At 49.2% G+C, this 12379-nt stretch overlaps 1 protein-coding gene across 3 annotated transcripts; it reads left to right on the top strand.

The window, feature by feature from the left end:
- COPS7A (COP9 signalosome subunit 7A) lies at positions 1 to 3251 on the top strand. 3 transcript variants are annotated; one of them, XM_021549011.4, is made up of 8 exons: positions 1 to 230; positions 310 to 385; positions 847 to 935; positions 1010 to 1212; positions 1676 to 1781; positions 2135 to 2286; positions 2421 to 2486; positions 2625 to 3251. In XM_021549011.4, exons 1-7 carry the CDS (start codon positions 69 to 71, stop codon positions 2458 to 2460), a joined length of 828 nt encoding a protein of 275 aa, XP_021404686.1. In that variant the 5' UTR covers positions 1 to 68; the 3' UTR covers positions 2461 to 2486; positions 2625 to 3251. The 3 variants fall into 3 exon arrangements, with proteins under 3 accessions (XP_021404686.1, XP_021404687.1, XP_085429150.1); XM_021549012.4 differs by having other exon boundaries at positions 2769 to 3251; XM_085573024.1 differs by having other exon boundaries at positions 2421 to 3251.
- The last annotated feature ends 9128 nt before the right edge of the window (positions 3252 to 12379 follow it).

Genomic DNA, 12379 nt, shown 5'->3' on the forward strand with positions numbered 1-12379 from the left:
AGCGGCCGGGCCGGGGCTGCGGGGGCGAGCGAGCGGCCGCGCCGGGCCGGGCCGGGCCGGGCCGGGCCATGGCGGCCGAGGGGAAGGTGACGGGGCAGAGCCAGGAGCAGTTCCTGCTGCTGGCCAAGGCGGCCCGCGGCGCCGCGCTCGCCAGCCTGATCCACCAGGTGTTGGAGGCCCCGGGCATCTACGTGTTCGGGGAGCTGCTGGACATGCCCGCCGTCCGCGAGGTGAGGCGCGCCCGGCCCCGCGGCCCCGCCCGGCCCTGCCCGCGGCCCGGCGGCGCCGCCTGACCCTGTGTCCCCGCAGCTGGCCGACAGCGAGTTCTCCCCCGTGTTCCGCCTCCTCACCATCTTCGCCTACGGCACCTACGCGGACTACCTGGGTGAGGCGGCGCGGGCATCCCGGCCCGGTGCTGGGGATCCCGCGGGGGGAACGCGGGGCGCACAGGGCCTCCCTCCCTCCCTCCTTCCCTCCTTCCCTCCCCGGCAGCCAGGCCGAGCCCCCGGCACGACGCTCTGTGCTTTGGGCCCTGCCAAAGAGCATCCCGGCAAAGACGTTTCTGAGGGGCCGGGGCAGAGACTTGGATATCCATTGGGATGTGCAGACCCGCGTAAATAACGCATGGGACAGCTAGAAAGGCTGAGTTGAGGGTGGCAGAAAGAAAGGCTGCTCAGAAAAGGTCTTTTGAGCTGAGAGTTGATGGGGATGGCTTGGCAAGACGAAGCACCACTTGGGGGATTGGTGTGGAGATGTTTTAAGAGACGGGTGTGGTACAGATGCTTTTATGCAGAACTGAGAAACGAGGCATAAATTCCAATATCCTGTTCTTTCCCCTGACAACAGCTGAAGCAGCAAACCTCCCTCCCTTGACAGAGGCCCAGAAGAACAAACTCAGGCACCTGTCAGTCGTCACTCTGGCTGCCAAAATCAAGGTAGTGGCCCTGTTTTTCCCCGAGTTCTCCCCCACTGGGATTATCTTGTGCTAGTTACCATCGTGTTTCCGCAGTGCATCCCCTACTCAGTGCTGCTGGAGCAGTTGCAGCTGAAGAATGTCCGGCAGCTGGAGGACCTGGTGATTGAGGCTGTGTATGCAGATGTGCTTCGAGGGAGCTTGGATCAACGGAACCAGCGCCTGGAGGTGGATTACAGCATTGGGAGGGACATCCGGAGGGAGGAGCTTAGCACCATCACCCGCACATTGCAGGAGTGGTGAGGAGGAAGCCCCCAACCCAAAAAAGGTTGCAGGAGTGGCCAGTGGCTTCCCTGGATCCTTTGTTGCTAAGGGTGGGTGGTGTTGGGAGGTGACCTACTTGATCCCCTTTCCCGTACTCCAATGGAAAGTAATTTTCCAGAAATAACTTCCCAAATCCCCCTGTTGTGTCTAGAGGGGTGATGGGGATGCAGCAGCCTTTGCACAGCGCTGGCCGCTGGCAGGAGGCTTCCTGAGTGTTTATCTGTAGTTCTTAACCCAGCATGGCTTTGTTACCTGTCCCCCTCCCAGATAATAACATAATTCCCTGCGTTATTACATCAGACTCCTGCCCCTTTATCTTCCCTGCTTGGCATAGCTGCCACCTCCCAGTGTTTTTGCAGTTGAAATCTGCTGTCTTTCACATTTCCATCCATGCTGTGCCAATTCCCTGGCCTGTTCAGTTGTGGGTCTCCTCTCCAGGTGCCAGGGCTGCGAGGTGGTGCTGTCGGGCATCGAAGAGCAGGTCAGCCGGGCCAACCAGCACAAAGAGCAGCAGCTGGCCCTGAAGCAGCAGATCGAGAGCGAGGTGAGTGGGTGCAGCAGGGAGCAGCCAAAGCCCCTCACCTTAAAACAACTAGAGCCAGTACCCTGTGCTTGTTAGAGGCTTTGCTGAAGTGAGGCATTGCCTTTTCCCTAGGTCAGACCCCCCAGGGACTTGTGACTGAAGAAGAGTCTTAAATCAGCTTAATACTCTTCTGCAGTGCAGGGGCCTGGACAGATGTTGGCTCTTTTGCTTGATGTGAGCTTGCAGCTCTTAGCTCCAGGGCTTCCTTTAGAAACAAATTTAAAAAAAAACCCAAAGTGCAAATAAAAAAGCCCGTAGCTAAAAAGTCCCCAGCTTTGGGAAAGCCATTAGTTCTTACTTTGCCACTATTGCAGGTGGCAAACCTGAAGAAGACCATTAAAGTGACAACAGCAGCCGCTGCAGCAGCCACGTCCCAAGACCCAGAGCAGCACCTCACGGAGCTCAGGGAGCCGGCCCCTGGCACCAACCAGCGCCAGGCGAGCAAGAAAACCTCCAAAGCCAAAGGGTGAGCACTGTGGGCAGACAGAGCCCGTGTGTGTGGGAACACTTCTTTCTGTGCACTTAGGAAGGAAAGAAAATATGAACCTGAGTGTGCACTTTGAACTTTTATTTTCTTTTTTTTTTTCCCTGTGCCCACAGGCTCCGGGGCAGCACGAAGATTTGGTCTAAATCAAACTAGTTGGATCTCCCTTCACAACTGGGAGGGTGAGAGGAAGAGATTTGGGGGATGGAGGGGTAGCAGGGTCCCAGGCGTGATTGCTTCTGAGCTCTTCTCTGAGATCCATCTTGCCAACTAACTCTCCTGCATGTTTGTTCTCTTTTCTTTCTTTACCAACCTTCCAGGCAGTGTCTCCCTCCTTTTCATCACACTCTGAGCATTTCACACTCTGAGCTTGAGGTTGTACGTGTCGCTGTTTCCCCAGCCGCTCGAGCCCCCGTCGCCACGGCCACGTGTTTCTCTCTTTCTCTCTCCCTGTCTTTTGACAGGTCGATTTCAGGAGCCGTAAAGGTGTGACAGTCACCTTGGCACCCCCAGGGCATCACAAGAGCTTGGAAGGAGGGTGCTGGTGCACAGCAGTTGTTTTGGCTCTGTGAGACCCCCTGGGATACTTTGCTCCAGGACACCATCTTTGATTGTTTAATCTTTGTTTTGCTAGGTGGGAGGGTAGTTTTTGAAGGGATTCTTTTAAAAAAATATATAAATATATTATAAATATATATAAAACAATAAAAATATAGATCTATGGACATATCTATACAAACCTGTGCTCCTGTTGGCGTGGCATCTCTTTGCCTTGCACACAACTCTGGAGGTTCCAAAATAAGCTGTGATGCTAAGAGCCTTTGTCTCATTTTGGGGGTGGAATATCCTCAAAATACGAGGTTCCCTTTTCAAAGGTAGTGCCGCAGTATCTCTATTGGGATGAGACTCCATAAAATAGAAATTAATCATAAATCTTACTTAAAGTGTTTCTTGTGTGGTTGATTTTCTTCTGTCCTCTTCAAAAGGTGATTTTCAGGTAGTCTCAGAGGAAGGTGCAGAGACTGAGGAAAAAGTCCTTATTTGTGTCAGTACTGTGTGTCTTGTGATCCTGGACAGAATGGAAAGTGATGTGGGGACTTGCCTGACAGGTGAGGGGAACAGAGTCAATGCCCACATGTGTGAGTTCTCACAGGATAGATGCTGCACAAGCTGTTCTCGGGTGGGGGTGATGTCTGGGAAAAAAAAAATCCAAATCAGTGAAAGTGACTCCTGTGAGATGCCCAGGAAAAAAACTAACTTGGATTCTTCAAAGGATGCCTCCTCGAGGCTGGCTTGGAGCCGAGTCAGACGGGTGTCAGTGTCACACTGCCTCTCCACGACGTGTAGCTGATGTAAATGTAAATTGACACCATGACTCCCACCCCCGCTTGGTTCTGCGCCTTGTGCCAAGACTAAAATTTGATTCCCTGAACCTGTGTTTCTGTGTGTGAGCAAACCACGGAAAAAAATAATCCAGTGAAGGAAAGCTGGGAACTTTGTCTCTATGGGGCCTTGTTGGGTTCACTGGCTGGGGTGGGATTTCTCCTGGGTCAGCTCCCTGTGCAGACAGGTGAGAGTTGGAGCTGAGGCAAGGTAGTGTGAGCAAGTCTTGTGAAGGGGAGGGGGGTGAGTCTGTGCCTGTTCTGGTGGTAGCAAGGTGCCATCTCAGATCTCAAACCCCACAAAATGCAGGTTTGATGCAATATTGCTGCTTTGCTAATTCCAAGCTGCTGTAATACTGCAGTGACTGTCTGTGGGAAAGCCCTCTCAGCCAAACCCATGAGCTCCTAAAACTTCCCAGCAGCTCTGTTTGTTCCTCTGTGTGTGGTCACAGGGCTGGGCACACCAGCTGGCTCTGCTGGGGACAGGGATATGCCAGCTCTCCTGGGGTGATGGCTCTCACTGGCTGGGGTCTCCCAAGAGCTCGGGCAGCCCCAAACCTTCCCCCTTCTGTTGCACGAGGCATTGAGCACCTTGGCTGTAGTTTCCTGGCACAGAAGTGCCAAGTAGGAGAGTTTTGGTATGAAGTTGTCCAGATGGGAGACACAAATCTGGCTGCTGGAGCACATGAGGGATAGCTGGGCCAGGATTGTGTACACCCACCTAGAGAGATTTGACAAATTTAGGAGTCTCCCTGATGAATCCTGTTCTCCAGAAGTTGTTGGGAGGGATTGTGATTTTGTTTAAATCACTTGAGCCTTCTTCCTTCTGCATCACATCACCTTCATCTGTCTCTGTCAGGCAGCAAGCACTGCGCTCGCTGCGTTTGCCGTTGTCTGCAGAAACAGTAACATCTGTGTGCATCAGATCCTCAGCTCCTGGGAAGGGCTAGTCTGGAGCCGAGGTGCCAGCAGGGCAGGAGATAGCTGTCAAGCACCTGCCAGATGTCTGGCACCTCACACCCTTTGAAAGATTTGCTGCTTGCAAAGCCGTTGGGGTGTGATGAGAAAGACTGAGGAGAATGGGCTTGGGATGGAGCTGAGCAGCCGGACACAGCACGTGTTCCAACAGCCCCTGGCTGATGTCCAGCGGGAGCCGGGCTGGAGCAGTGTCACCTCCAGGGAGAGCTGAACTTACCAGTACTGGAGGAGGATATCTGTGTCCCACGAGAACCTGCTGCTTAGGAGTTGCAGCTGTAGCAGCTCTTTGCCCTGAGTGTCTCATCTCCTCTCTGGTCTGTTGGGCCTTGCTATCTTTAACCAAACTGTGGCTATTAGACACAAAGGGTCTGTTTCAATGCCCTGAATCCACAGTTTAAATCCAGGCTGCAGATCCCAGGAGTGGAGTTGGAAGCCAGCACTGAGAGTTCCAGGCTGGCTGTGTGTGACAGCGCTTGTGTGACGCCCCTTGCAGCAAAGGCCGGGCCGAGCAGTGCCCGAGCTCCGTGCCACATGCTGCCGTCAGCCTTGGGAGCACAAAGTCCCCACATGGGTGACAGCAGCCAGCATGTGGACCATCGTGGGTCTGGCAGGGCTCACCACTCCAGCCCCAGGCTGTGCTGAAGCCCCAGACTGGGATCACCACAGCCCAGTCACAGCTGGCACAAGTCTGGCTGTGTCCTTGTGCCATCACTTTGTTACATGACAGCCAGCCCCCTGCCGTGTCCCAGGGTCAGCTCAACCCTCTGGGAGCAGCCTTTGCCATAGACCAGCTTTGCTCCCCCTCCCCATTTGCCTGTGTCCCCCTCTCAAGGCTGGCTGTATTATGGATTTTAGGACAGTTTGGGATTAAACACAGCTCTGAAAGTCTTCCATTTTGTTTACTTTTCAAAGGGAGCACCTTTTAAGACCTCCATTAAGAAAAGGAAAGCTGGAAGTAGCACATAAAATTACTTCAGACCTTTGGTAGGACTGAAAAATAAATGAGAGGGTTGCAGTGCAGAATGAAAGTATTGCTGCAAATTGCCTTGGTGGATGGCAAACAGAGGGCAGGAGCATAGGTTTGCCTTTGCCCTTCACCTGAAAACCACAGTTTTTATTTTTCTACTCGCCTCAGCCGTGACTCTGAATTTCAGTTGGAGAAGATGTGAAGATTAATTAATTAGTTAACATTTATAAATCACTTTGAAGATTGCAAGAGTGAGGTAAGTACTGAGTATTATTATAAGTTTTCATTTTTAAATGTCCTTATGTTTTAACCCATTTTTTTCCAAAGAAAAGACCAAGAAAACAGACCCCGAATAGAGGAGAACAGAAATACCTGGACACATTGAGCCCTGTGAAGGAATTTGGTTTAGGGGGCTGTGGAAGAGGGTACAGAGAAATGTCCATCCCAAAATGAGGAGCAGATCTGCCATCCCCAGCACAGAAAGTCTAACAGCTCTTGAGCAGTGATTCATTGCAAACCCCTGTTTGGGTACCTACATGGGGCTTTCACATGGGTTCAGAAAAGGGAGGAGGTAGGAGAGGACCTGAACTGCTCTGTCACTGATGTCAAGATTTTGCCAGCCACCTCCAGCTGCTCTGTGGCAACAGGTAACCAGGGACTTGGGTTAGTGGTGGTAATTATTGCATTCTTGGGACACAATTTCTTCTGGGGAGTTTGCTGCTCCCCTTCTCGAAGGTTATGAAGGTGCTGGGCAGCTGATGCCAGCAGCTTGGCTTCTGCAGCACTGCCCATCTGTACCTGGAGGGTGGGGAAAAGTGTCGCAGCTGAACAGACGCCCTGCAGGACCTCCCTGAGGTGCTCCCCAGCCTGCACTGCTCTGTGCCAAGGTACCTCTGGAGTCAGAGATGGTCTTTGTGTGCTCAAAAGGAGTCAATATTTTATTTACCAGGGTGGCTGGGGCTGCCCTTGCCTCTGTTCTCCAGAGGAGACCTTTGGCGGGGTGGTTTGTTTCCTGAAGAATGATGGGCTGGTGTGTACCCAAGTGCTGTTACACATTACCAAGCCTCCTTTGCACCAGTGACACGGGCTGGGGGGGCACATCTCTGGACAGCAGGTTCCTCAGGCCTGCCTGAGGGGAGCAGGGAGAATGGCAGCCCTGCACAGAAGCAGGACATGTGCCCACCACCTGCATCCTCCTGTGAGCTCCTGATGCCAGCTGAGGAGTGGTGCTGCAGAGGCCGTGGCCATGCCAGCCAGATTTCATCTGCTGGTCTGCAGGGTGGTCATGCATGTGTGTGGTCTCCCAGAGCTCCATGCTGGGATGCCTTGCCTCTCCTCCACCAGGGCAGTGGATAAGTGCTCCTCTGGAGGCCCTTTGTGCCAGGTGGGTGCTTGCAGTCTGGTCTGTTGGCAGAGCTGGCACAGATGATGTGTGTCCCACTCTGCTGCCCATGGGGCTGTACCTTTGTACAAAGACCCCCCCTAACAGCAGCCCCTGAGGGCTGTGCCTGCTGCTTGCCACAGCTGGATCATCCTTCTGGGATGAAGCCCTGCCTCTGCAGGATTCTGATGCAGAGCAAGGTAGAATAGTCAGAAGAATCTCACAGTTCATGTCAGCTGCTGCAAATGCATCTCTCAGATCTCTGACATTTTTCTTGTCTCCTTTGGATGCCCTGGAATAGCTGCTCATTTTCTTTCTGTGACCCCTTTCCCTTTTTGCCATGCGCTCCATGGGAGTCTGTCTGTGTTCCCACCTGCAGGGCTCTTCTTTCCTCATCCCTTTTCCTAGTACTAGTCACTGCTTAGCTGAAATACTCATATAAAAACCACCTGTTTTCTCTACTGGTTCCACAGGCACCCCATCTTTTGGGTGTTTTTCTCTCATCTTCTGCAGTTTTCCAGGAGCATCCCTCTTGATCCAGTGTGGAACTAGGCTGGACTATTGTCTGCCTCCTCTGCTGGTGGCAGGCTCTTCTCCTGCCAAGAAAAGGAGTTCATTTGCAAAAATTCTTTGTGCAGTGTGCAATTATATTCCTGTTGTGATGAATTCAATAGGCAGCAAAATGTCAGCTGGATTCGAGAGCTGTGACCCTGTTACAGTAGCGAGAATGTTCAGAATTCCTGTAGCACTTGTGCATGTGTTAAAAACTGCCCTGCACGCTCCTGTTCTGAGGACAAATAAAGCCCAAGCCCCTTCAGATCAGGAGAAAATGTTTCTGGGGAGGCTTTGCCTGTATCTGCCTCTGAAGCATTTAGCACTGGTTTCAGGATGTGGGAAGATGGATGATCTCTTTGGTGGGAGCAAAAACAAGGAGGCTCCTGGTGACCGAGGGTGATCTCTCACCACTGTGGTTTCACAATCCCTTGCAAAATCTTCTCAGGTGCCAGCCCCAAACTGGTGAATTTTATTGTCCCCACTAGTCTCCTTGGCAGGCTGCCCCAGAACCCAACTGCTGTAGTGGTTAAAGTTTTTTTAATTTCCAGCTTAAATGAATTCACAGCTAGTTGATATTCTCTTGTGCCTGTGCCAGCCTGGCTCTAGCTGAAGCTGTACTTCCTCCCTGGTGTTTATTTCCCTTGAGTACAGACTTCACTTTGCTTAACTAACCAAATCAGCCCCCTTGTGCACCGTGAGCTCTCCTTACTCTCTTACTTGCTCTTCAAATAGAGTGAAAAAGTGCTTTCTTACCTGCACTTCAAATTAAGCTTTCTTGGCTAGAAAAGAGCACAGTTCTCTTCCACAGGTGAAGTCTGAGCATCATCTCTCACAGGCACAGTAACACACACCTATAGCCACCAGAAATGCCTCCTGGATTGCATGTCTCCTCCTCTGGTGATCCAGAGTATTTATTATTTTCTGATGGTTAGAATCAGAAGAGCTCCAGTTTATAGCTAAAAATCTTGATTTTAGGCCCTATGCTCCTTTTCCCTTTCACTTTGTGCTACAAACTTTAAGCCCTTTTGCTGTTACTGACACCTTCGAGGCCACCTACCTCCTCCTGTGTGATACCCTCATCCAATTTGGCAATGTTGCTGGGTTTTATTTATTTACTCAAGCATTTATCCTTTTGCAATCTTTGTTCTCCTTTCCTGTCATGAGTAAGGGATGGAAATTGTGAGGCTACTGTCTGATCTTCCAGCTTACCTCTGGACATTATATCACCAGCAGCTGGAGATAGGTAGTGTCTGTTCTATTTCCCTTCCTTTTATTACCTTTTCCCCCTACACTAAGTTTGTATTAAGTGCCCTCAGGATTTAAAAAGCCATCCAGATGTGAGGAGATGGTGGAAGTAATAATAACCAAAGTAAAGTTTCCCCATGGAAACAGTTTTTGAAGTGTTCTCTTTAAAAAGGAAAATTCCCAGGAGGGAAAAAAATCCCAGTTACATTTAAGACAGGGCTGAAATATAAAATCAAATCAAATTTTTTTAGAGTGTTATGGAAAGTAAAAAAATACTGCAAATCAAACAAGTAATTTTTAAGTTATACACTGGATTGAGGTCTATTTTAATTCCTTTTGTTCTCCAGTACTGGAGCTTGTAGGATTTTACATTCCAGCCCCATGGCAGTGCCTGTTTGTTTCCTGAGCAAACCACTGTACCCGTAGAGAGTCCTGTTTCCTGCAGCTCGTTGTGGTCCCATCTGCTTTGAAGCCCTTGTCAAGTCAAAAGGTCTCTTCTTGCCCTTCCCACCTTTCCCTTCAGTCTAGCCATGTGCCAGTCTGTTTCCCTCTCCCACTCACGGGTTTTTGAAGCCCAAAGGGACTGGTATAATCACATGGCTTGGCTTCTCAAGTGGCCAAGAACTCCCTTGCCCTGTTCCTGTGCCTACTCCCCAAATTCTTTTTGGGACAGGCCATGGGGTCTGGAGTAGGGGGAGCTGGGAAACGGGGGTGTGCTCTGCTGCTCTCACACAAGGTCTGCATTCATTCCCAGTTCCATCGTGAGGTCGCTGCAGGTTTTCTGCTGGGCTGAAGAGCCCTCTGGTGTCAGAAGCCACATTCCCATTTAGGTAACACCAGCCTGTGCTCCAGTGGAGTGAATTCAGACACAGGAGTTCAGTTCACGATAACCTGTAGTGCTGGGCAGTGTTTCCAGGCTCCAAGTCATCCTTGTTTCACCCTTCTTGAGTCTCCTTTAGTTTCCTTTATAATGTCCAATACCCAGATTTCCCACAACTACTCTCACTATTCTGATATACCAAATTGATCAGAGGGATGGAGCACGTCTCCAACAAAGAAAGGCTGGGAAAATTAAAGAGAATTTGTATTGTTCAGTCTGGAGAAGAGAAGATTTTGGGGTAACCTATTTGCAGCCTTCCAGTACCTGAAGGGTGCCTACAAGAAAGATGGAGAAAGACTATTTACAAGAGCGTGTAGTGATAGGAGAAGGGAGGTGGCTTCAAACTGAAAGAGAGCATGTTTATGCTGGGTATTAGGATGAAATCCTTTACTGTGATGATGGTGAGGCACTGGCACAGGTTGCCCAGGGAAGCTGTGGGTGCCCCATCCCTGGCAGTGTTCAAGGTTGGATAGAGCTCTGAGCCACCTGGTCTAGAAGAAGGTGTCCCTGCCAATGGAGGGGGCTGGAACTGGATGATCTTTAAGGTCCCCTCCAACCCAAACCATTCTGTGATTCTTCAAAGGGGAGAATTTTTACCTTTGTTCTTGGTGAACACAGGCTAATGCATCCCAGTGTAACTCATTTGCACAGAGGAAGAATGATGCAAGTACCATTCCTTTCCTTGGTTGTCTTCCAATCCCAATTCCTTTTGGAGTTCTCCATTTTGAAAGAGCACAGACTATGTTTACATCCCTGGGTGAATGTCTTTTCTGCATTCAATGCAGCCAAAAATACCTACTGTTTATAAATAAACACACCAATAGTTACTGACTGTTCAGTACATCTCATCTTTTTCCAACATTTATTACTTTCATTGTTCTTTGGATCCTCTGAAAGCTTCATCACACTGGTTTAATACCTTCTTTCAGATCATTAATCAAGTTACTAATGAGCATTAGTTTCAGAACAACATCCTACTGGAAATAATTTCATATTCTACAGTCTCTTTTCTCCCTCATTACTTGAAATCTATCAGTGAAGTAAAATTTATAATATTGGCCTTTTTGTTGTTTTAATAATTACTAACTTATTTTACTTCAGAAAATAGTCTTGTGTGGCCAGATAAAATACCTCGTGCTGTTGCAACCTTTGACTCTGGGTTGCTGTAGTGCCTTTGTCAACCCAATCCATAATTTAATCAGAAATTATCACAGTTGTTGGACAGGAACAATTTTGAGAAGTGAGATCACACATTATAAACACCAAGACATAAATACTTGTTTTTAAATTCAATGCATTTTGCATCTCTTATCTTGATTTAATGTCAGTTTGCCTGGTTTACAGGTGTGGATATCATCTAATTTTTTATTTACAAGTATTGACACCAGGTTAACTTTCCCAGACTTCTTTTTTCCCAGTACTCTACAATTCCCCCATTATTTTACAATACTTCAAAAAGTACAGTTAAAGATGCACAGACCTTCAGGGCTACCCACAAAAGCATGTAAGGACAAAGTTCCTACTAACCCTAATGGGTTTTATTTTCAGGATATGTTTTCAATTATGGAAAACTGAATACACAACAAACAAAACCACCTAAGTTTCTGGTTTATTTGCGTGTAGCTAGTGCATTCTCCTCCAAGATTATACTATCCATCTTCCTACTAGTGTTTCCAGCTTATTTTCACCTCACTCTATGCACCCTCTGTCTCATTAAAGCATGTCAGGCCCCTCTGTCTCACTTCAGGTGTCCTACCTGCTCCTTAGGAAGATCCAGTAGTACCACTGAACTGCCCTGATGTGGTGCTTCAATTCGTCCAATGTGAAGGTGACAGCTATGGGAGAAGGAGCAAGAAGGGATTTTGTCTCCCTTGGATGAATAAGGATGACTTGGAACCACATCCTGCCATCTGAAATAAATACTGTTTGATTTTCATGTTGAGAACATCCAGCCTCCTCTTTCTCCATCTTGCTGGCACAGCTGTCAGAGACATTTCAGAATTGAAGGATCTCATCCCAGCCTTTCCCATGCCCTTATACAGGAGGTAGATTGCTTTTAAGGGCAAACCATTTCACCTGAAACTGTAACTCATAGGAAAAAAATAACCCCAGGTAGGTTTGGAAAAATCCCTCCTGCTTTCTGAAGCCAGAGAAGTGCATGCACCATGTCAGCCTGGACAGGCAAAGGGCTTGCTCTCTCAATATACTTCCCCTACTTCCTGGTTTGGGATCTCTAAAACTCTCCCCTGGGCTCCTGCCTTGACACAGAGTTCTCCTCTCACTGAAGTTCTTTCCCATATTCCTAGACCAGCAGTGCCTTGCTGTCCCTGGAGAAGGCTGAGACCTTGGGAATGACTGTGCAGCAAGTTAGCAAGGCTCAGGCAGCCAGGTAAATCCCCTCCCACTGCCGAGCGCAAAAGCACGCAAGGGTCCTACCTAAATCAGTAACCAGGCCAGCACCCAACAGGGAGCAAAGGCTGAATCCAGATAAAAGGATTTGGGATTAGATCAAGATTAGGAAATCCATGCCCAAAGAGGAATGGATCCTCACGATCAAAGGTCAGTGTTAATCCCCACCACCATCGCGGCCATCTTCCGGTTTGTTGTAGACAGGTAGAAGAATTAGAAAAGAAAGGCCTCATAAAATCAGGCCAGCTCTGTTAAATTAATAGCTAGCCTGTCATTCC

Source organism: Lonchura striata, chromosome 1 (genome assembly GCF_050655825.1).
Source record: "Lonchura striata isolate lonStrDom1 chromosome 1, ASM5065582v1, whole genome shotgun sequence".
Classification (NCBI taxonomy): domain Eukaryota; kingdom Metazoa; phylum Chordata; class Aves; order Passeriformes; family Estrildidae; genus Lonchura; species Lonchura striata.